General features: G+C 34.8%; 2 protein-coding genes and 11 pseudogenes across 2 annotated transcripts; all 13 read left to right on the top strand.

Annotated features, from left to right (window-relative positions):
• Positions 1-2,481: 2,481 nt before the first annotated feature.
• Positions 2,482-4,757, top strand: LOC132925595 (luciferin 4-monooxygenase-like; annotated as a pseudogene).
• A 1,668-nt stretch (positions 4,758-6,425) lies between these two features.
• Positions 6,426-8,113, top strand: LOC132925594 (luciferin 4-monooxygenase-like; annotated as a pseudogene).
• A 23-nt stretch (positions 8,114-8,136) lies between these two features.
• Positions 8,137-9,457, top strand: LOC132925593 (uncharacterized; annotated as a pseudogene).
• A 32-nt stretch (positions 9,458-9,489) lies between these two features.
• Positions 9,490-10,811, top strand: LOC132925592 (uncharacterized; annotated as a pseudogene).
• A 32-nt stretch (positions 10,812-10,843) lies between these two features.
• On the top strand, positions 10,844-12,171 carry LOC132927964 (uncharacterized; annotated as a pseudogene).
• A 31-nt stretch (positions 12,172-12,202) lies between these two features.
• On the top strand, positions 12,203-13,531 carry LOC132927966 (uncharacterized; annotated as a pseudogene).
• Positions 13,532-13,562: 31 nt separating this feature from the next.
• LOC132927968 (uncharacterized) lies at positions 13,563-14,875 on the top strand (annotated as a pseudogene).
• A 2-nt stretch (positions 14,876-14,877) lies between these two features.
• LOC132925591 (uncharacterized) lies at positions 14,878-16,258 on the top strand (annotated as a pseudogene).
• LOC132927967 (uncharacterized) lies at positions 15,707-17,622 on the top strand (annotated as a pseudogene).
• Positions 17,623-17,650: 28 nt separating this feature from the next.
• Positions 17,651-19,181, top strand: LOC132927965 (uncharacterized; annotated as a pseudogene).
• Positions 19,182-20,090: 909 nt separating this feature from the next.
• On the top strand, positions 20,091-21,698 carry LOC132925590 (uncharacterized; annotated as a pseudogene).
• Positions 21,699-21,729: 31 nt separating this feature from the next.
• Positions 21,730-23,058, top strand: LOC132925589 (uncharacterized). The gene is given in 5 exon segments (XM_060989975.1): positions 21,730-21,925; positions 21,928-21,973; positions 22,046-22,214; positions 22,446-22,564; positions 22,812-23,058. Coding segments are annotated over 5 exon segments (777 nt in total).
• Positions 22,974-24,093, top strand: LOC132927969 (uncharacterized). Its single transcript, XM_060992526.1, has 3 exons — positions 22,974-23,333; positions 23,405-23,573; positions 23,805-24,093. The coding sequence occupies exons 1-3, from the start codon at positions 23,242-23,244 to the stop codon at positions 23,949-23,951; spliced, it is 408 nt and encodes a 135-aa protein (XP_060848509.1). The 5' UTR covers positions 22,974-23,241; the 3' UTR covers positions 23,952-24,093.
• The last annotated feature ends 270 nt before the right edge of the window (positions 24,094-24,363 follow it).

Raw genomic sequence — 24,363 nt, 5'->3', positions numbered from 1 at the left:
AGGCCCCGATACTAAAAGCGATATTCGTATTAAATCGGTGTCCAACGGGATGGGATATGTCAACAACGACATGAAAAAAAAACGATTTGTTCGTACGTTGAGGACGGTTGGTTAAGGAGCGATGATGTTGTATACTATACAGACGATTGCTGTTTGTTCATTGTCGGTCGGATTAAATTGTTGATGATTTACAAGGACCAGAGTGTACGATGAGCTATTCGATTTGGCATTTCGATCGAAAACCGTGTGATATTCTTAAAATCGCGCTATTACATATTATACTTACATAATAATATATATTCCATAAACGTACATAGATCGCTCCGATCGACATTGGAAACGGTTTTGTTAAGTCATTCTACTGCACCCGATGCCGGAGTAACAGACAAATACAGTGTTCACGGAGATTTGTTGATAGTAGTTGTCAAAGTCATATCTGGTCAATATGTCGAACCCGACGTACTCGTATCGTATGTCAATGGTAAGATTCTACGGTCGTGGATAATAATATGTGTAAAGTGTACAGTTATCCGAAGTAGAAAAAAAGAAGTTTAAGCAATGGGCTATTGCATTTAAAAAACATGATTTTGGACACGGAGACGTCGTGATGATTACAGACTATGGCTCGTACGAAGCGCAAGCAGTTATGTTAGCTGGGATTTTGATCGGAGCAACTATAGCTGCGTTGGATCACAGTTTAAGAAAAAGTAATAGTAATGATTTGATTTCCTACGATATTGTGTAGTTTGATTTGTTTCGTTTTATTTGTCATTAACGATGTTTTATAGGTGTCTTGATAGCGCTCATCGACCAGTCCAAACCAACCGCATTACTTTGTAATACGCTTAGTATAACATTAGTACAATAGCAGATGTTTTAAATAATATTACACATCAAGCGATATTGAAGATTTCTACCATGGTTCGTGACGGCTTTACTACTTATTCGAGTATCGATGTTGCGGCGGAACAAAATTTGTTTGTCCGTCCGATTAAATCAAAACATCCAATTGGCCCATGTGCAATTATATATTCGAGTGGTACTGCAGGAACTCCGAAAGGAATTTGTCTGACGACGCTATGAAATCAGCTTTACTCTCGTTCAAGCAGTGAGTATTGAAATTAAATAAGTCAGTCGATCAATGCACGAGTTTAAAAAAAAAATATTTGTAATTTTAAGGTCATTAACGGAAGAACCTATTGAAAACAAATTTAGGACCGCTTCTCCTATATTTTGGTACACGGGAATTGTATTAATGATGCTCGGTATTCATTCTGGCAAACCAAGACTATTATTCTCGACAAAACCAACCACTGAACAAATACTTGATTCAATAGACAAATGTCAAGTAAGCAGTAAACACTATTATTTTTTCTTACTATACTGAAAATATTATATAACTGCTTATATTATTTAAGTTACAATATATTTTATATGTAAAATTAGGTTATGGATAACGCTAAATCCAATCATACCATACATATTATATATATATATTTACGCATAATATAATAGTGCGTTATAGAATATGATATCATACCTATTTGATTTAACTATGTTGATGTGTTATATAGGCAACATTTTTAATGACTGGTGTAGCTGCAATCAATGAAATGATGTCCTGTCAAATGGCAAATGACCACAAGTATAATATCAAGAGTTTAACGACATTCGTACTTGGTGGGTCTCCGATGTGAGCAGATTTACAAAAGACAGTTGTAAACAATTTTACTGCGGGGAAACATACGTGATCAAACAAGTGTACGGTGCATCTGAGCACGGTATTATAGCGGTTTGGTCGATGGATTCGGGCTTAGGTACCGTCAGAGACAGATCTGTCGGTTGACCAACAGCTGGTATAAAAATCAAAGTTAGTCAGATAAAAAAATTGTTTGTCGTGTTTATTAATTAATAGTTATATTTTAAACATCGTTTTTAGATCGTTAGCTTGGATGGAAACTGGCGAATGTTTAGGCCCCGATACTAAAAGCGATATTCGTATTAAATCGGTGTCCAACGGGATGGGATATGTCAACAACGACATGAAAAAAAAACGATTTGTTCGTACGTTGAGGACGGTTGGTTAAGGAGCGATGATGTTGTATACTATACAGACGATTGCTGTTTGTTCATTGTCGGTCGGATTAAATTGTTGATGATTTACAAGGACCAGAGTGTACGATGAGCTATTCGATTTGGCATTTCGATCGAAAACCGTGTGATATTCTTAAAATCGCGCTATTACATATTATACTTACATAATAATATATATTCCATAAACGTACATAGATCGCTCCGATCGACATTGGAAACGGTTTTGTTAAGTCATTCTACTGCACCCGATGCCGGAGTAACAGACAAATACAGTGTTCACGGAGATTTGTTGATAGTAGTTGTCAAAGTCATATCTGGTCAATATGTCGAACCCGACGTACTCGTATCGTATGTCAATGGTAAGATTCTACGGTCGTGGATAATAATATGTGTAAAGTGTACAGTTATCCGAAGTAGAAAAAAAGAAGTTTAAGCAATGGGCTATTGCATTTAAAAAACATGATTTTGGACACGGAGACGTCGTGATGATTACAGACTATGGCTCGTACGAAGCGCAAGCAGTTATGTTAGCTGGGATTTTGATCGGAGCAACTATAGCTGCGTTGGATCACAGTTTAAGAAAAAGTAATAGTAATGATTTGATTTCCTACGATATTGTGTAGTTTGATTTGTTTCGTTTTATTTGTCATTAACGATGTTTTATAGGTGTCTTGATAGCGCTCATCGACCAGTCCAAACCAACCGCATTACTTTGTAATACGCTTAGTATAACATTAGTACAATAGCAGATGTTTTAAATAATATTACACATCAAGCGATATTGAAGATTTCTACCATGGTTCGTGACGGCTTTACTACTTATTCGAGTATCGATGTTGCGGCGGAACAAAATTTGTTTGTCCGTCCGATTAAATCAAAACATCCAATTGGCCCATGTGCAATTATATATTCGAGTGGTACTGCAGGAACTCCGAAAGGAATTTGTCTGACGACGCTATGAAATCAGCTTTACTCTCGTTCAAGCAGTGAGTATTGAAATTAAATAAGTCAGTCGATCAATGCACGAGTTTAAAAAAAAAATATTTGTAATTTTAAGGTCATTAACGGAAGAACCTATTGAAAACAAATTTAGGACCGCTTCTCCTATATTTTGGTACACGGGAATTGTATTAATGATGCTCGGTATTCATTCTGGCAAACCAAGACTATTATTCTCGACAAAACCAACCACTGAACAAATACTTGATTCAATAGACAAATGTCAAGTAAGCAGTAAACACTATTATTTTTTCTTACTATACTGAAAATATTATATAACTGCTTATATTATTTAAGTTACAATATATTTTATATGTAAAATTAGGTTATGGATAACGCTAAATCCAATCATACCATACATATTATATATATATATTTACGCATAATATAATAGTGCGTTATAGAATATGATATCATACCTATTTGATTTAACTATGTTGATGTGTTATATAGGCAACATTTTTAATGACTGGTGTAGCTGCAATCAATGAAATGATGTCCTGTCAAATGGCAAATGACCACAAGTATAATATCAAGAGTTTAACGACATTCGTACTTGGTGGGTCTCCGATGTGAGCAGATTTACAAAAGACAGTTGTAAACAATTTTACTGCGGGGAAACATACGTGATCAAACAAGTGTACGGTGCATCTGAGCACGGTATTATAGCGGTTTGGTCGATGGATTCGGGCTTAGGTACCGTCAGAGACAGATCTGTCGGTTGACCAACAGCTGGTATAGAAATCAAAGTTAGTCAGATAAAAAAATTGTTTGTCGTGTTTATTAATTAATAGTTATATTTTAAACATCGTTTTTAGATCGTTAGCTTGGATGGAAACTGGCGAATGTTTAGGCCCCGATACTAAAAGCGATATTCGTATTAAATCGGTGTCCAACGGGATGGGATATGTCAACAACGACATGAAAAAAAAACGATTTGTTCGTACGTTGAGGACGGTTGGTTAAGGAGCGATGATGTTGTATACTATACAGACGATTGCTGTTTGTTCATTGTCGGTCGGATTAAATTGTTGATGATTTACAAGGACCAGAGTGTACGATGAGCTATTCGATTTGGCATTTCGATCGAAAACCGTGTGATATTCTTAAAATCGCGCTATTACATATTATACTTACATAATAATATATATTCCATAAACGTACATAGATCGCTCCGATCGACATTGGAAACGGTTTTGTTAAGTCATTCTACTGCACCCGATGCCGGAGTAACAGACAAATACAGTGTTCACGGAGATTTGTTGATAGTAGTTGTCAAAGTCATATCTGGTCAATATGTCGAACCCGACGTACTCGTATCGTATGTCAATGGTAAGATTCTACGGTCGTGGATAATAATATGTGTAAAGTGTACAGTTATCCGAAGTAGAAAAAAAGAAGTTTAAGCAATGGGCTATTGCATTTAAAAAACATGATTTTGGACACGGAGACGTCGTGATGATTACAGACTATGGCTCGTACGAAGCGCAAGCAGTTATGTTAGCTGGGATTTTGATCGGAGCAACTATAGCTGCGTTGGATCACAGTTTAAGAAAAAGTAATAGTAATGATTTGATTTCCTACGATATTGTGTAGTTTGATTTGTTTCGTTTTATTTGTCATTAACGATGTTTTATAGGTGTCTTGATAGCGCTCATCGACCAGTCCAAACCAACCGCATTACTTTGTAATACGCTTAGTATAACATTAGTACAATAGCAGATGTTTTAAATAATATTACACATCAAGCGATATTGAAGATTTCTACCATGGTTCGTGACGGCTTTACTACTTATTCGAGTATCGATGTTGCGGCGGAACAAAATTTGTTTGTCCGTCCGATTAAATCAAAACATCCAATTGGCCCATGTGCAATTATATATTCGAGTGGTACTGCAGGAACTCCGAAAGGAATTTGTCTGACGACGCTATGAAATCAGCTTTACTCTCGTTCAAGCAGTGAGTATTGAAATTAAATAAGTCAGTCGATCAATGCACGAGTTTAAAAAAAAAATATTTGTAATTTTAAGGTCATTAACGGAAGAACCTATTGAAAACAAATTTAGGACCGCTTCTCCTATATTTTGGTACACGGGAATTGTATTAATGATGCTCGGTATTCATTCTGGCAAACCAAGACTATTATTCTCGACAAAACCAACCACTGAACAAATACTTGATTCAATAGACAAATGTCAAGTAAGCAGTAAACACTATTATTTTTTCTTACTATACTGAAAATATTATATAACTGCTTATATTATTTAAGTTACAATATATTTTATATGTAAAATTAGGTTATGGATAACGCTAAATCCAATCATACCATACATATTATATATATATATTTACGCATAATATAATAGTGCGTTATAGAATATGATATCATACCTATTTGATTTAACTATGTTGATGTGTTATATAGGCAACATTTTTAATGACTGGTGTAGCTGCAATCAATGAAATGATGTCCTGTCAAATGGCAAATGACCACAAGTATAATATCAAGAGTTTAACGACATTCGTACTTGGTGGGTCTCCGATGTGAGCAGATTTACAAAAGACAGTTGTAAACAATTTTACTGCGGGGAAACATACGTGATCAAACAAGTGTACGGTGCATCTGAGCACGGTATTATAGCGGTTTGGTCGATGGATTCGGGCTTAGGTACCGTCAGAGACAGATCTGTCGGTTGACCAACAGCTGGTATAGAAATCAAAGTTAGTCAGATAAAAAAATTGTTTGTCGTGTTTATTAATTAATAGTTATATTTTAAACATCGTTTTTAGATCGTTAGCTTGGATGGAAACTGGCGAATGTTTAGGCCCCGATACTAAAAGCGATATTCGTATTAAATCGGTGTCCAACGGGATGGGATATGTCAACAACGACATGAAAAAAAAACGATTTGTTCGTACGTTGAGGACGGTTGGTTAAGGAGCGATGATGTTGTATACTATACAGACGATTGCTGTTTGTTCATTGTCGGTCGGATTAAATTGTTGATGATTTACAAGGACCAGAGTGTACGATGAGCTATTCGATTTGGCATTTCGATCGAAAACCGTGTGATATTCTTAAAATCGCGCTATTACATATTATACTTACATAATAATATATATTCCATAAACGTACATAGATCGCTCCGATCGACATTGGAAACGGTTTTGTTAAGTCATTCTACTGCACCCGATGCCGGAGTAACAGACAAATACAGTGTTCACGGAGATTTGTTGATAGTAGTTGTCAAAGTCATATCTGGTCAATATGTCGAACCCGACGTACTCGTATCGTATGTCAATGGTAAGATTCTACGGTCGTGGATAATAATATGTGTAAAGTGTACAGTTATCCGAAGTAGAAAAAAAGAAGTTTAAGCAATGGGCTATTGCATTTAAAAAACATGATTTTGGACACGGAGACGTCGTGATGATTACAGACTATGGCTCGTACGAAGCGCAAGCAGTTATGTTAGCTGGGATTTTGATCGGAGCAACTATAGCTGCGTTGGATCACAGTTTAAGAAAATGTAATAGTAATGATTTGATTTCCTACGATATTGTGTAGTTTGATTTGTTTCGTTTTATTTGTCATTAACGATGTTTTATAGGTGTCTTGATAGCGCTCATCGACCAGTCCAAACCAACCGCATTACTTTGTAATACGCTTAGTATAACATTAGTACAATAGCAGATGTTTTAAATAATATTACACATCAAGCGATATTGAAGATTTCTACCATGGTTCGTGACGGCTTTACTACTTATTCGAGTATCGATGTTGCGGCGGAACAAAATTTGTTTGTCCGTCCGATTAAATCTAAACATCCAATTGGCCCATGTGCAATTATATATTCGACTGGTACAGCAGGAACTCCGAAAGGAATTTGTCTGAAGACGCTAGGAAATCAGCTTTAATCTCGTTCAAGCGATGAGTATTGAAATTAAATAAGTCAGTCGATCAATGCACGAGTTTAAAAAAAAAATATTTGTAATTTTAAGGTCATTAACGGAAGAACCTATTGAAAACAAATTTAGGACCGCTTCTCCTATATTTTGGTACACGGGAATTGTATTAATGATGCTCGGTATTCATTCTGGCAAACCAGGACTATTATTCTCGACAAAACCAACCACTGAACAAATACTTGATTCAATAGACAAATGTCAAGTAAGCAGTAAACACTATTATTTTTTCTTACTATACTGAAAATATTATATAACTGCTTATATTTATTAAGTTACAATATATTTTATATGTAAAATTAGGTTATGGATAACGCTAAATCAAATCATACCATACATATTATATATATATATATTTACGCATAATATAATAGTGCGTTATAGAATATCATATCATACCTATTTGATTTAACTATGTTGATGTGTTATATAGGCAACATTTTTAATGACTGGTGTAGCTGCAATCAATGAAATGATGTCCTGTCAAATGGCAAATGACCACAAGTATAATATCAAGAGTTTAACGACATTCGTACTTGGTGGGTCTCCGATGTGAGCAGATTTACAAAAGACAGTTGTAAACAATTTTACTGCGGGGAAACATACGTGATCAAACAAGTGTACGGTGCATCTGAGCACGGTATTATAGCGGTTTGGTCGATGGATTCGGGCTTAGGTACCGTCAGAGACGGATCTGTCGGTTGACCAACAGCTGGTATAAAAATCAAAGTTGGTCGTATAAAAAAATTGTTTGTCGTGTTTATTAATTAATAAATTATATTTTAAACGTCGTTTTTAGATCGTTAGCTTGGATGGAAACTGTCGAATGTTTAGGCCCCAATACTGAAGGCGATATTCGTATTAAATCGGTGTCCAACGGGATGGGATATGTCAACAACGACATGAAAAAAAAACGATTTGTTCGTACGTTGAGGACGGTTGGTTAAGGAGCGATGATGTTGTATACTATACAGACGATTGCTGTTTGTTCATTGTCGGTCGGATTAAATTGTTGATGATTTACAAGGACCAGAGTGTACGATGAGCTATTCGATTTGGCATTTCGATCGAAAAACCATGACAAATGTTTTAAATAATATTACACATCAAACGATATTGAAGATTTCTACCATGGTTCGTTACGGCTTTACTACTTATTCGAGTATCGATGTTGCGGCGGAACAAAATTTGTTTGTCCGTCCGATTAAATCTAAACATCCAATTGGCCCATGTGCAATTATATATTCGACTGGTACAGCAGGAACTCCGAAAGGAATTTGTCTGAAGACGCTAGGAAATCAGCTTTAATCTCGTTCAAGCGATGAGTATTGAAATTAAATAAGTCAGTCGATCAATGCACGAGTTTAAAAAAAAAATATTTGTAATTTTAAGGTCATTAACGGAAGAACCTATTGAAAACAAATTTAGGACCGCTTCTCCTATATTTTGGTACACGGGAATTGTATTAATGATGCTCGGTATTCATTCTGGCAAACCAAGACTATTATTCTCGACAAAACCAACCACTGAACAAATACTTGATTCAATAGACAAATGTCAAGTAAGCAGTAAACACTATTATTTTTTCTTACTATACTGAAAATATTATATAACTGCTTATATTTATTAAGTTACAATATATTTTATATGTAAAATTAGGTTATGGATAACGCTAAATCAAATCATACCATACATATTATATATATATATTTACGCATAATATAATAGTGCGTTATAGAATATCATATCATACCTATTTGATTTAACTATGTTGATGTGTTATATAGGCAACATTTTTAATGACTGGTGTAGCTTCAATCAATGAAATGATGTCCTGTCAAATGGAAAATGACCACAAGTATAATATCCAGAGTTTAACGACATTTGTACTTGGTGGGTCTCCGATGTGAGCAGATTTACAAAAGACAGTTGTAAACAATTTTACTGCGGGGAAGCATACGTGATCAAACAAGTGTACGGTACATCTGAGCACGGTATTATAGCGGTTTGGTCGATGGATTCGGGCATAGGTACAGTCAGAGACGGATCTGTCGGTTGACCAACAGCTGGTATAAAAATCAAAGTTGGTCGTATAAAAAAATTGTTTGTCGTGTTTATTAATTAATAGTTATATTTTAAACATCGTTTTTAGATCGTTAGCTTGGATGGAAACTGGCGAATGTTTAGGCCCCGATACTAAAAGCGATATTCGTATTAAATCGGTGTCCAACGGGATGGGATATGTCAACAACGACATGAAAAAAAAACGATTTGTTCGTACGTTGAGGACGGTTGGTTAAGGAGCGATGATGTTGTATACTATACAGACGATTGCTGTTTGTTCATTGTCGGTCGGATTAAATTGTTGATGATTTACAAGGACCAGAGTGTACGATGAGCTATTCGATTTGGCATTTCGATCGAAAAACCATGACAAATGTTTTAAATAATATTACACATCAAACGATATTGAAGATTTCTACCATTGTTCGTTACGGCTTTACTACCTATTCGAGTACCGATGTTGCGGCGGAACAAAATTTGTTTGTCCGTCCGATTAAATCTAAACATCCAATTGGCCCATGTGCAATTATATATTTGACTGGTACAGCAGGAACTCCGAAAGGAATTTGTCTGAAGACGCTAGGAAATCAGCTTTAATCTCGTTCAAGCGATGAGTATTGAAATTAAATAAGTCAGTCGATCAATGCACGAGTTTAAAAAAAAAATATTTGTAATTTTAAGGTCATTAACGGAAGAACCTATTGAAAACAAATTTAGGACCGCTTCTCCTATATTTTGGTACACGGGAATTGTATTAATGATGCTCGGTATTCATTCTGGCAAACCAGGACTATTATTCTCGACAAAACCAACCACTGAACAAATACTTGATTCAATAGACAAATGTCAAGTAAGCAGTAAACACTATTATTTTTTCTTACTATACTGAAAATATTATATAACTGCTTATATTTATTAAGTTACAATATATTTTATATGTAAAATTAGGTTATGGATAACGCTAAATCAAATCATACCATACATATTATATATATATATTTACGCATAATATAATAGTGCTTTATAGAATATCATATCATACCTATTTGATTTAACTATGTTGATGTGTTATATAGGCAACATTTTTAATGACTGGTGTAGCTTCAATCAATGAAATGATGTCCTGTCAAATGGAAAATGACCACAAGTATAATATCCAGAGTTTAACGACATTCGTACTTGGTGGGTCTCCGATGTGAGCAGATTTACAAAAGACAGTTGTAAACAATTTTACTGCGGGGAAGCATACGTGATCAAACAAGTGTACGGTACATCTGAGCACGGTATTATAGCGGTTTGGTCGATGGATTCGGGCATAGGTACCGTCAGAGACGGATCTGTCGGTTGACCAACAGCTGGTATAAAAATCAAAGTTGGTCGTATAAAAAAATTGTTTGTCGTGTTTATTAATTAATAAATTATATTTTAAACGTCGTTTTTAGATCGTTAGCTTGGATGGAAACTGTCGAATGTTTAGGCCCCAATACTGAAGGCGATATTCGTATTAAATCGGTGTCCAACGGGATGGGATATGTCAACAACGACATGAAAAAAAAACGATTTGTTCGTACGTTGAGGACGGTTGGTTAAGGAGCGATGATGTTGTATACTATACAGACGATTGCTGTTTGTTCATTGTCAGTCGGATTAAATTGTTGATGATTTACAAGGACCAGAGTGTACGATGAGCTATTCGATTTGGAATTTCGATCGAAAAACCATGACAAATGTTTTAAATAATATTACACATCAAACGATATTGAAGATTTCTACCATGGTTCGTTACGGCTTTACTACCTATTCGAGTACCGATGTTGCGGCGGAACAAAATTTGTTTGTCCGTCCGATTAAATCTAAACATCCAATTGGCCCATGTGCAATTATATATTCGACTGGTACAGCAGGAACTCCGAAAGGAATTTGTCTGAAGACGCTAGGAAATCAGCTTTAATCTCGTTCAAGCGATGAGTATTGAAATTAAATAAGTCAGTCGATCAATGCACGAGTTTAAAAAAAAAATATTTGTAATTTTAAGGTCAATAACGGAAGAACCTATTGAAAACAAATTTAGGACCGCTTCTCCTATATTTTGGTACACGGGAATTGTATTAATGATGCTCGGTATTCATTCTGGCAAACCAAGACTATTATTCTCGACAAAACCAACCACTGAACAAATACTTGATTCAATAGACAAATGTCAAGTAAGCAGTAAACACTATTATTTTTTCTTACTATACTGAATATATTATATAACTGCTTATATTTATAAGGTTACAATATATTTTATATGTAAAATTAGGTTATGGATAACGCTAAATCAAATACATACCATACATATTATATATATATATATATTTACGCATAATATAATAGTGCGTTATAGAATATCATATCATACCTATTTGATTTAACTATGCTTATGTGTTATATAGGCAACATTTTTAATGACTGGTGTAGCTGCAATCAATGAAATGATGTCCTGTCAAATGGCAAATGACCACAAGTATAATATCCAGAGTTTAACGACATTCGTAGTTGGTGGGTCTCCGATGTGAGCAGATTTACAAAAGAATGTTGTAAACAATTTTACTGCGGGGAAGCATACGTGATCAAACAAGTGTACGGTACATCTGAGCACGGTATTATAGCGGTTTGGTCGATGGATTCGGGCATAGGTACCGTCAGAGACGGATCTGTCGGTTGACCAACAGCTGGTATAAAAATCAAAGTTGGTCGTATAAAAAAATTGTTTGTCGTGTTTATTAATTAATAAATTATATTTTAAACGTCGTTTTTAGATCGTTAGCTCGGATGGAAACTGGCGAATGTTTAGGCCCCGATACTAAAAGCGATATTCGTATTAAATCGGTGTCCAACGGGATGGGATATGTCAACAACGACATGAAAAAAAAAACGATTTGTTCGTACGTTGAGGACGGTTGGTTAAGGAGCGATGATGTTGTATACTATACAGACGATTGCTGTTTGTTCATTGTCGGTCGGATTAAATTGTTGATGATTTACAAGGTCCAGAGTGTACGATGAGCCATTCGATTTGGCATTTCGATCGAAAACCATGACAAATGTTTTAAATAATATTACACATCAAACGATATTGAAGATTTCTACCATGGTTCGTTACGGCTTTACTACCTATTCGAGTACCGATGTTGCGGCGGATCAAAATTTGTTTGTCCGTCCGATTAAATCAAAACATCCAATTGGCCCATGTGCAATTATATATTCGAGTGGTACAGCAGGAACTCCGAAAGGAATTTGTCTGAAGACGCTAGGAAATCAGCTTTAATCTCGTTCAAGCAGTGAGTATTGAAATAAAACAAGTCAGTCGATCAATGCACGAGTTTAAAAAAAAAATATTTGTAATTTTAAGGTCATTAACGGAAGAACCTATTGAAAACAAATTTAGGACCGCTTCTCCTATATTTTGGTACACGAGAATTGAATTAATGATGATCGGTATTCATTCTGGCAAACCAAGACTATTATTCTCGACAAAACCAACCACTGAACAAATACTTGATTCAATAGACAAATGTCAAGTAAGCAGTAAACACTATTATTTTTTCTTACTATACTGAAAATATTATATAACTGCTTATATATATTAAGTTACAATATATTTTATATGTAAAATTAGGTTATGGATAACGCTAAATCAAATACATACCATACATATTATATATATATATATATATTTACGCATAATATAATAGTGCGTTATAGAATATCATATCATACCTATTTGATTTAACTATGCTTATGTGTTATATAGGCAACATTTTTAATGACTGGTGTAGCTGCAATCAATGAAATGATGTCCTGTCAAATGGCAAATGACCACAAGTATAATATCCAGAGTTTAACGACATTCGTAGTTGGTGGGTCTCCGATGTGAGCAGATTTACAAAAGAATGTTGTAAACAATTTTACTGCGGGGAAGCATACGTGATCAAACAAGTGTACGGTACATCTGAGCACGGTATTATAGCGGTTTGGTCGATGGATTCGGGCATAGGTACCGTCAGAGACGGATCTGTCGGTTGACCAACAGCTGGTATAAAAATCAAAGTTGGTCGTATAAAAAAATTGTTTGTCGTGTTTATTAATTAATAGTTATATTTTAAACATCGTTTTTAGATCGTTAGCTTGGATGGAAACTGGCGAATGTTTAGGCCCCGATACTAAAAGCGATATTCGTATTAAATCGGTGTCCAACGGGATGGGATATGTCAACAACGACATGAAAAAAAAAACGATTTGTTCGTACGTTGAGGACGGTTGGTTAAGGAGCGATGATGTTGTATACTATACAGACGATTGCTGTTTGTTCATTGTCGGTCGGATTAAATTGTTGATGATTTACAAGGTCCAGAGTGTACGATGAGCCATTCGATTTGGCATTTCGATCGAAAACCATGACAAATGTTTTAAATAATATTACACATCAAACGATATTGAAGATTTCTACCATGGTTCGTTACGGCTTTACTACCTATTCGAGTACCGATGTTGCGGCGGATCAAAATTTGTTTGTCCGTCCGATTAAATCAAAACATCCAATTGGCCCATGTGCAATTATATATTCGAGTGGTACAGCAGGAACTCCGAAAGGAATTTGTCTGAAGACGCTAGGAAATCAGCTTTAATCTCGTTCAAGCAGTGAGTATTGAAATAAAACAAGTCAGTCGATCAATGCACGAGTTTAAAAAAAAAATATTTGTAATTTTAAGGTCATTAACGGAAGAACCTATTGAAAACAAATTTAGGACCGCTTCTCCTATATTTTGGTACACGAGAATTGAATTAATGATGATCGGTATTCATTCTGGCAAACCAAGACTATTATTCTCGACAAAACCAACCACTGAACAAAAATAAATACTTGATTCAATAGACAAATGTCAAGTAAGCAGTAAACACTATTATTTTTTCTTACTATACTGAAAATATTATATAACTGCTTATATTTATTAAGTTACAATATATTTTATATGTAAAATTAGGTTATGGATAACGCTAAATCAAATACATACCATACATATTATATATATATATATATATTTACGCATAATATAATAGTGCGTTATAGAATATCATATCATACCTATTTGATTTAACTATGTTTATGTATTATATAGGCAACATTTTTAATGACTGGTGTAGCTGCAATCAATGAAATGATGTCCTGTCAAATGGCAAATGACCACAAGTATAATATCCAGAGTTTAACGACATTCGTACTTGGTGGGTCTCCGATGTGAGCAGATTTACAAAAGAATGTTGTAAACAATTTTACTGCGGGGAAGCATACGTGATCAAACAAGTGTACGGTACATCTGAGCACGGTATTATAGCGGTTTGGTCGATGGATTCGGGCATAGGTACCGTCAGAGACGGATCTGTCGGTTGACCAACAGCTGGTATAAAAATCAAAATTGGTCGTATAAAAAAATTGTTTGTCGTGTTTATTAATTAATAAATTATATTTTAAACGTCGTTTTTAGATCGTTAGCTCGGATGGAAACTGGCGAATGTTTAGGCCCCGATACTAAAAGCGATATTCGTATTAAATCGGTGTCCAACGGGATGGGATATGTCAACAACGACATGAAAAAAAAAAACGATTTGTTCGTACGTTGAGGACGGTTGGTTAAGGAGCGATGATGTTGTATACTATACAGACGATTGCTGTTTGTTCATTGTCGGTCGGATTAAATTGTTGATGATTTACAAGGTCCAGAGTGTACGATGAGCCATTCGATTTGGCATTTCGATCGAAAACCATGACAAATGTTTTAAATAATATTACTTATCAAACGATATTGAAGATTTCTACCATGGTTCGTTACGGCTTTACTACCTATTCGAGTACCGATGTTGCGGCGGATCAAAATTTGTTTGTCCGTCCGATTAAATCAAAACATCCAATTGGCCCATGTGCAATTATATATTCGAGTGGTACAGCAGGAACTCCGAAAGGAATTTGTCTGAAGACGCTAGGAAATCAGCTTTAATCTCGTTCAAGCAGTGAGTATTGAAATAAAACAAGTCAGTCGATCAATGCACGAGTTTAAAAAAAAAATATTTGTAATTTTAAGGTCATTAACGGAAGAACCTATTGAAAACAAATTTAGGACCGCTTCTCCTATATTTTGGTACACGGGAATTGAATTAATGATGATCGGTATTCATTCTGGCAAACCAAGACTATTATTCTCGACAAAACCAACCACTGAACAAATACTTGATTCAATAGACAAATGTCAAGTAAGCAGTAAACACTATTATTTTTTCTTACTATACTGAAAATATTATATAACTGCTTATATTTATTAAGTTACAATATATTTTATATGTAAAATTAGGTTATGGATAACGCTAAATCAAATACATACCATACATATTATATATATATATATATTTACGCATAATATAATAGTGCGTTATAGAATATCATATCATACCTATTTGATTTAACTATGTTTATGTGTTATATAGGCAACATTTTTAATGACTGGTGTAGCTGCAATCAATGAAATGATGTCCTGTCAAATGGCAAATGACCACAAGTATAATATCCAGAGTTTAACGACATTCGTACTTGGTGGGTCTCCGATGTGAGCAGATTTACAAAAGAATGTTGTAAACAATTTTACTGCGGGGAAGCATACGTGATCAAACAAGTGTACGGTACATCTGAGCACGGTATTATAGCGGTTTGGTCGATGGATTCGGGCATAGGTACCGTCAGAGACGGATCTGTCGGTTGACCAACAGCTGGTATAAAAATCAAAGTTGGTCGTATAAAAAAATTGTTTGTCGTGTTTATTAATTAATAAATTATATTTTAAACGTCGTTTTTAGATCGTTAGCTCGGATGGAAACTGGCGAATGTTTAGGCCCCGATACTAAAAGCGATATTCGTATTAAATCGGTGTCCAACGGGATGGGATATGTCAACAACGACATGAAAAAAAAAACGATTTGTTCGTACGTTGAGGACGGTTGGTTAAGGAGCGATGATGTTGTATACTATACAGACGATTGCTGTTTGTTCATTGTCGGTCGGATTAAATTGTTGATGATTTACAAGGTCCAGAGTGTACGATGAGCCATTCGATTTGGCATTTCGATCGAAAACCATGACAAATGTTTTAAATAATATTACACATCAAACGATATTGAAGATTTCTACCATGGTTCGTTACGGCTTTACTACCTATTCGAGTACCGATGTTGCGGCGGATCAAAATTTGTTTGTCCGTCCGATTAAATCAAAACATCCAATTGGCCCATGTGCAATTATATATTCGAGTGGTACAGCAGGAACTCCGAAAGGAATTTGTCTGAAGACGCTAGGAAATCAGCTTTAATCTCGTTCAAGCAGTGAGTATTGAAATAAAACAAGTCAGTCGATCAATGCACGAGTTTAAAAAAAAAATATTTGTAATTTTAAGGTCATTAACGGAAGAACCTATTGAAAACAAATTTAGGACCGCTTCTCCTATATTTTGGTACACGAGAATTGAATTAATGATGATCGGTATTCATTCTGGCAAACCAAGACTATTATTCTCGACAAAACCAACCACTGAACAAATACTTGATTCAATAGACAAATGTCAAGTAAGCAGTAAACACTATTATTTTTTCTTACTATACTGAAAATATTATATAACTGCTTATATTTATTAAGTTACAATATATTTTATATGTAAAATTAGGTTATGGATAACGCTAAATCAAATACATACCATACATATTATATATATATATATATATTTACGCATAATATAATAGTGCGTTATAGAATATCATATCATACCTATTTGATTTAACTATGTTGATGTGTTATATAGGCAACATTTTTAATGACTGGTGTAGCTTCAATCAATGAAATGATGTCCTGTCAAATGGAAAATGACCACAAGTATAATATCCAGAGTTTAACGACATTCGTACTTGGTGGGTCTCCGATGTGAGCAGATTTACAAAAGACAGTTGTAAACAATTTTACTGCGGGGAAGCATACGTGATCAAACAAGTGTACGGTACATCTGAGCACGGTATTATAGCGGTTTGGTCGATGGATTCGGGCATAGGTACCGTCAGAGACGGATCTGTCGGATGACCAACAGCTGGTATAAAAATCAAAATTGGTCGTATAAAAAAATTGTTTGTCGTGTTTATTAATTAATAAATTATATTTTAAACGTCGTTTTTAGATCGTTAGCTCGGATGGAAACTGGCGAATGTTTAGGCCCCGATACTAAAAGCGATATTCGTATTAAATCGGTGTCCAACGGGATGGGATATGTCAACAACGACATGAAAAAAAAACGATTTGTTCGTACGTTGAGGACGGTTGGTTAAGGAGCGATGATGTTGTATACTATACAGACGATTGCTGTTTGTTCATTGTCGGTCGGATTAAATTGTTGATGATTTACAAGGACCAGAGTGTACGATGAGCTATTCGATTTGGCATTTCGATCGAAAAACCATGACAAATGTTTTAAATAATATTACACATCAAACGATATTGAAGATTTCTACCATGGTTCGTTACGGCTTTACTACCTATTCGAGTACCGATGTTGCGGCGGAACAAAATTTGTTTGTCCGTCCGATTAAATCTAAACATCCAATTGGCCCATGTGCAATTATATATTCGACTGGTACAGCAGGAACTCCGAAAGGAATTTGTCTGAAGACGCTAGGAAATCAGCTTTAATCTCGTTCAAGCGATGAGTATTGAAATTAAATAAGTCAGTCGATCAATGCACGAGTTTAAAAAAAAAATATTTGTAATTTTAAGGTCAATAACGGAAGAACCTATTGAAAACAAATTTAGGACCGCTTCTCCTATATTTTGGTACACGGGAATTGTATTAATGATGCTCGGTATTCATTCTGGCAAACCAAGACTATTATTCTCGACAAAACCAACCACTGAACAAATACTTGATTCAATAGACAAATGTCAAGTAAGCAGTAAACACTATTATTTTTTCTTACTATACTGAATATATTATATAACTGCTTATATTTATTAAGTTACAATATATTTTATATGTAAAATTAGGTTATGGATAACGCTAAATCAAATCATACCATACATATTATATATATATATTTACGCATAATATAATAGTGCTTTATAGAATATCATATCATACCTATTTGATTTAACTATGTTGATGTGTTATATAGGCAACATTTTTAATGACTGGTGTAGCTTCAATCAATGAAATGATGTCCTGTCAAATGGAAAATGACCACAAGTATAATATCCAGAGTTTAACGACATTCGTACTTGGTGGGTCTCCGATGTGAGCAGATTTACAAAAGACAGTTGTAAACAATTTTACTGCGGGGAAGCATACGTGATCAAACAAGTGTACGGTACATCTGAGCACGGTATTATAGCGGTTTGGTCGATGGATTCGGGCATAGGTACCGTCAGAGACGGATCTGTCGGTTGACCAACAGCTGGTATAAAAATCAAAGTTGGTCGTATAAAAAAATTGTTTGTCGTGTTTATTAATTAATAAATTATATTTTAAACGTCGTTTTTAGATCGTTAGCTTGGATGGAAACTGTCGAATGTTTAGGCCCCAATACTGAAGGCGATATTCGTATTAAATCGGTGTCCAACGGGATGGGATATGTCAACAACGACATGAAAAAAAAACGATTTGTTCGTACGTTGAGGACGGTTGGTTAAGGAGCGATGATGTTGTATACTATACAGACGATTGCTGTTTGTTCATTGTCGGTCGGATTAAATTGTTGATGATTTACAAGGTCCAGAGTGTACGATGAGCCATTCGATTTGGCATTTCGATCGAAAACCATGACAAATGTTTTAAATAATATTACACATCAAACGATATTGAAGATTTCTACCATGGTTCGTTACGGCTTTACTACCTATTCGAGTACCGATGTTGCGGCGGAACAAAATTTGTTTGTCCGTCCGATTAAATCTAAACATCCAATTGGCCCATGTGCAATTATATATTCGACTGGTACAGCAGGAACTCCGAAAGGAATTTGTCTGAAGACGCTAGGAAATCAGCTTTAATCTCGTTCAAGCGATGAGTATTGAAATTAAATAAGTCAGTCGATCAATGCACGAGTTTAAAAAAAAAATATTTGTAATTTTAAGGTCATTAACGGAAGAACCTATTGAAAACAAATTTAGGACCGCTTCTCCTATATTTTGGTACACGGGAATTGTATTAATGATGCTCGGTATTCATTCTGGCAAACCAAGACTATTATTCTCGACAAAACCAACCACTGAACAAATACTTGATTCAATAGACAAATGTCAAGTAAGCAGTAAACACTATTATTTTTTCTTACTATACTGAATATATTATATAACTGCTTATATTTATAAGGTTACAATATATTTTATATGTAAAATTAGGTTATGGATAACGCTAAATCAAATACATACCATACATATTATATATATATATATATTTACGCATAATATAATAGTGCGTTATAGAATATCATATCATACCTATTTGATTTAACTATGCTTATGTGTTATATAGGCAACATTTTTAATGACTGGTGTAGCTGCAATCAATGAAATGATGTCCTGTCAAATGGCAAATGACCACAAGTATAATATCCAGAGTTTAACGACATTCGTAGTTGGTGGGTCTCCGATGTGAGCAGATTTACAAAAGAATGTTGTAAACAATTTTACTGCGGGGAAGCATACGTGATCAAACAAGTGTACGGTACATCTGAGCACGGTATTATAGCGGTTTGGTCGATGGATTCGGGCATAGGTACCGTCAGAGACGGATCTGTCGGTTGACCAACAGCTGGTATAAAAATCAAAGTTGGTCGTATAAAAAAATTGTTTGTCGTGTTTATTAATTAATAAATTATATTTTAAACGTCGTTTTTAGATCGTTAGCTCGGATGGAAACTGGCGAATGTTTAGGCCCCGATACTAAAAGCGATATTCGTATTAAATCGGTGTCCAACGGGATGGGATATGTCAACAACGACATGAAAAAAAAAACGATTTGTTCGTACGTTGAGGACGGTTGGTTAAGGAGCGATGATGTTGTATACTATACAGACGATTGCTGTTTGTTCATTGTCGGTCGGATTAAATTGTTGATGATTTACAAGGTCCAGAGTGTACGATGAGCCATTCGATTTGGCATTTCGATCGAAAACCATGACAAATGTTTTAAATAATATTACTTATCAAACGATATTGAAGATTTCTACCATGGTTCGTTACGGCTTTACTACCTATTCGAGTACCGATGTTGCGGCGGATCAAAATTTGTTTGTCCGTCCGATTAAATCAAAACATCCAATTGGCCCATGTGCAATTATATATTCGAGTGGTACAGCAGGAACTCCGAAAGGAATTTGTCTGAAGACGCTAGGAAATCAGCTTTAATCTCGTTCAAGCAGTGAGTATTGAAATAAAACAAGTCAGTCGATCAATGCACGAGTTTAAAAAAAAAATATTTGTAATTTTAAGGTCATTAACGGAAGAACCTATTGAAAACAAATTTAGGACCGCTTCTCCTATATTTTGGTACACGAGAATTGAATTAATGATGATCGGTATTCATTCTGGCAAACCAAGACTATTATTCTCGACAAAACCAACCACTGAACAAAAATAAATACTTGATTCAATAGACAAATGTCAAGTAAGCAGTAAACACTATTATTTTTTCTTACTATACTGAAAATATTATATAACTGCTTATATTTATTAAGTTACAATATATTTTATATGTAAAATTAGGTTATGGATAACGCTAAATCAAATACATACCATACATATTATATATATATATATATATTTACGCATAATATAATAGTGCGTTATAGAATATCATATCATACCTATTTGATTTAACTATGTTTATGTATTATATAGGCAACATTTTTAATGACTGGTGTAGCTGCAATCAATGAAATGATGTCCTGTCAAATGGCAAATGACCACAAGTATAATATCCAGAGTTTAACGACATTCGTACTTGGTGGGTCTCCGATGTGAGCAGATTTACAAAAGAATGTTGTAAACAATTTTACTGCGGGGAAGCATACGTGATCAAACAAGTGTACGGTACATCTGAGCACGGTATTATAGCGGTTTGGTCGATGGATTCGGGCATAGGTACCGTCAGAGACGGATCTGTCGGTTGACCAACAGCTGGTATAAAAATCAAAATTGGTCGTATAAAAAAATTGTTTGTCGTGTTTATTAATTAATAAATTATATTTTAAACGTCGTTTTTAGATCGTTAGCTCGGATGGAAACTGGCGAATGTTTAGGCCCCGATACTAAAAGCGATATTCGTATTAAATCGGTGTCCAACGGGATGGGATATGTCAACAACGACATGAAAAAAAAAACGATTTGTTCGTACGTTGAGGACGGTTGGTTAAGCAGCGATGATGTTGTATACTATACAGACGATTGCTGTTTGTTCATTGTCGGTCGGATTAAATTGTTGATGATTTACAAGGTCCAGAGTGTACGATGAGCCATTCGATTTGGCATTTCGATCGAAAACCATGACAAATGTTTTAAATAATATTACTTATCAAACGATATTGAAGATTTCTACCATGGTTCGTTACGGCTTTACTACCTATTCGAGTACCGATGTTGCGGCGGATCAAAATTTGTTTGTCCGTCCGATTAAATCAAAACATCCAATTGGCCCATGTGCAATTATATATTCGAGTGGTACAGCAGGAACTCCGAAAGGAATTTGTCTGAAGACGCTAGGAAATCAGCTTTAATCTCGTTCAAGCAGTGAGTATTGAAATAAAACAAGTCAGTCGATCAATGCACGAGTTTAAAAAAAAAAATATTTGTAATTTTAAGGTCATTAACGGAAGAACCTATTGAAAACAAATTTAGGACCGCTTCTCCTATATTTTGGTACACGGGAATTGAATTAATGATGATCGGTATTCATTCTGGCAAACCAAGACTATTATTCTCGACAAAACCAACCACTGAACAAATACTTGATTCAATAGACAAATGTCAAGTAAGCAGTAAACACTATTATTTTTTCTTACTATACTGAAAATATTATATAACTGCTTATATTTATTAAGTTACAATATATTTTATATGTAAAATTAGGTTATGGATAACGCTAAATCAAATACATACCATACATATTATATATATATATATATTTACGCATAATATAATAGTGCGTTATAGAATATCATATCATACCTATTTGATTTAACTATGTTTATGTGTTATATAGGCAACATTTTTAATGACTGGTGTAGCTGCAATCAATGAAATGATGTCCTGTCAAATGGCAAATGACCACAAGTATAATATCCAGAGTTTAACGACATTCGTACTTGGTGGGTCTCCGATGTGAGCAGATTTACAAAAGAATGTTGTAAACAATTTTACTGCGGGGAAGCATACGTGATCAAACAAGTGTACGGTACATCTGAGCACGGTATTATAGCGGTTTGGTCGATGGATTCGGGCATAGGTACCGTCAGAGACGGATCTGTCGGTTGACCAACAGCTGGTATAAAAATCATAATTGGTCGTATAAAAAAATTGTTTGTCGTGTTTATTAATTAATAAATTATATTTTAAACGTCGTTTTTAGATCGTTAGCTCGGATGGAAACTGGCGAATGTTTAGGCCCCGATACTAAAAGCGATATTCGTATTAAATCGGTGTCCAACGGGATGGGATATGTCAACAACGACATGAAAAAAAAAACGATTTGTTCGTACGTTGAGGACGGTTGGTTAAGCAGCGATGATGTTGTATACTATACAGACGATTGCTGTTTGTTCATTGTCGGTCGGATTAAATTGTTGATGATTTACAAGGTCCAGAGTGTACGATGAGCCATTCGATTTGGCATTTCGATCGAAAACCATGACAAATGTTTTAAATAATATTACACATCAAACGATATTGAAGATTTCTACCATGGTTCGTTACGGCTTTACTACCTATTCGAGTACCGATGTTGCGGCGGATCAAAATTTGTTTGTCCGTCCGATTAAATCAAAACATCCAATTGGCCCATGTGCAATTATATATTCGAGTGGTACAGCAGGAACTCCGAAAGGAATTTGTCTGAAGACGCTAGGAAATCAGCTTTAATCTCGTTCAAGCAGTGAGTATTGAAATAAAACAAGTCAGTCGATCAATGCACGAGTTTAAAAAAAAAATATTTGTAATTTTAAGGTCATTAACGGAAGAACCTATTGAAAACAAATTTAGGACCGCTTCTCCTATATTTTGGTACACGGGAATTGAATTAATGATGATCGGTATTCATTCTGGCAAACCAAGACTATTATTCTCGACAAAACCAACCACTGAACAAATACTTGATTCAATAGACAAATGTCAAGTAAGCAATAAACACTATTATTTTTTCTTACTATACTGAAAATATTATATAACTGCTTATATTTATTAAGTTACAATATATTTTATATGTAAAATTAGGTTATGGATAACGCTAAATCAAATACATACCATACATATTATATATATATATATATTTACGCATAATATAATAGTGCGTTATAGAATATCATATCATACCTATTTGATTTAACTATGTTTATGTGTTATATAGGCAACATTTTTAATGACCGGTGTAGCTGCAATCAATGAAATGATGTCCTGTCAAATGGCAAATGACCACAATTATAATATCCAGAGTTTAACGACATTCGTAGTTGGTGGGTCACCGATGTGGCAGATTTACAAAAGACAGTTGTAAACAATTTAACTGCGGGGAAGCATACGTGATCAAACAAGTGTACGGTGCATCTAAGCACGGTATTATAGCGGTTTGGTCGATGGATTCGGGCATAGGTACCGTCAGAGACGGATCTGTTGGTTGACCAACAGCTGGTATAAAAATCAAAGTTGGTCGTATAAAAAAATTGTTTGTCGTGTTTATTAATTAATAGTTATATTTTAAACATCGTTTTTAGATCGTTAGCTTGGATGGAAACTGTCGAATGTTTAGGCCCCAATACTGAAGGCGATATTCGTATTAAATCGGTGTCCAACGGGATTTGTTTTAAATAATATTACGCATCAAGCGATATTGAAGATTTCTACCATGGTTCGTGACGGCTTCACTACCTATTCGTGTATAGTTGTTGCGGCGTAACAATTTTTGTATA

Source organism: Rhopalosiphum padi, chromosome 3, assembly GCF_020882245.1.
Source record: "Rhopalosiphum padi isolate XX-2018 chromosome 3, ASM2088224v1, whole genome shotgun sequence".
Classification (NCBI taxonomy): Eukaryota; Metazoa; Arthropoda; class Insecta; order Hemiptera; family Aphididae; genus Rhopalosiphum; species Rhopalosiphum padi.
The sequence above is the reverse complement of the archived record's forward strand: the minus strand, read 5'-3'. Positions and strand labels throughout refer to the sequence as shown.

Coding starts and splice junctions, on each gene's coding strand:
- LOC132927969 (XM_060992526.1), top strand. CDS start 23,242: ATGTGCAATTATATATTCGAGTGGTACAGCAGGAACTCCGAAAGGAAT. Junction 23,334..23,404: donor GCTTTAATCTCGTTCAAGCA/GTGAGTATTGAA, acceptor TGTAATTTTAAG/GTCATTAACGGAAGAACCTA. Junction 23,574..23,804: donor ATTCAATAGACAAATGTCAA/GTAAGCAATAAA, acceptor TGTGTTATATAG/GCAACATTTTTAATGACCGG.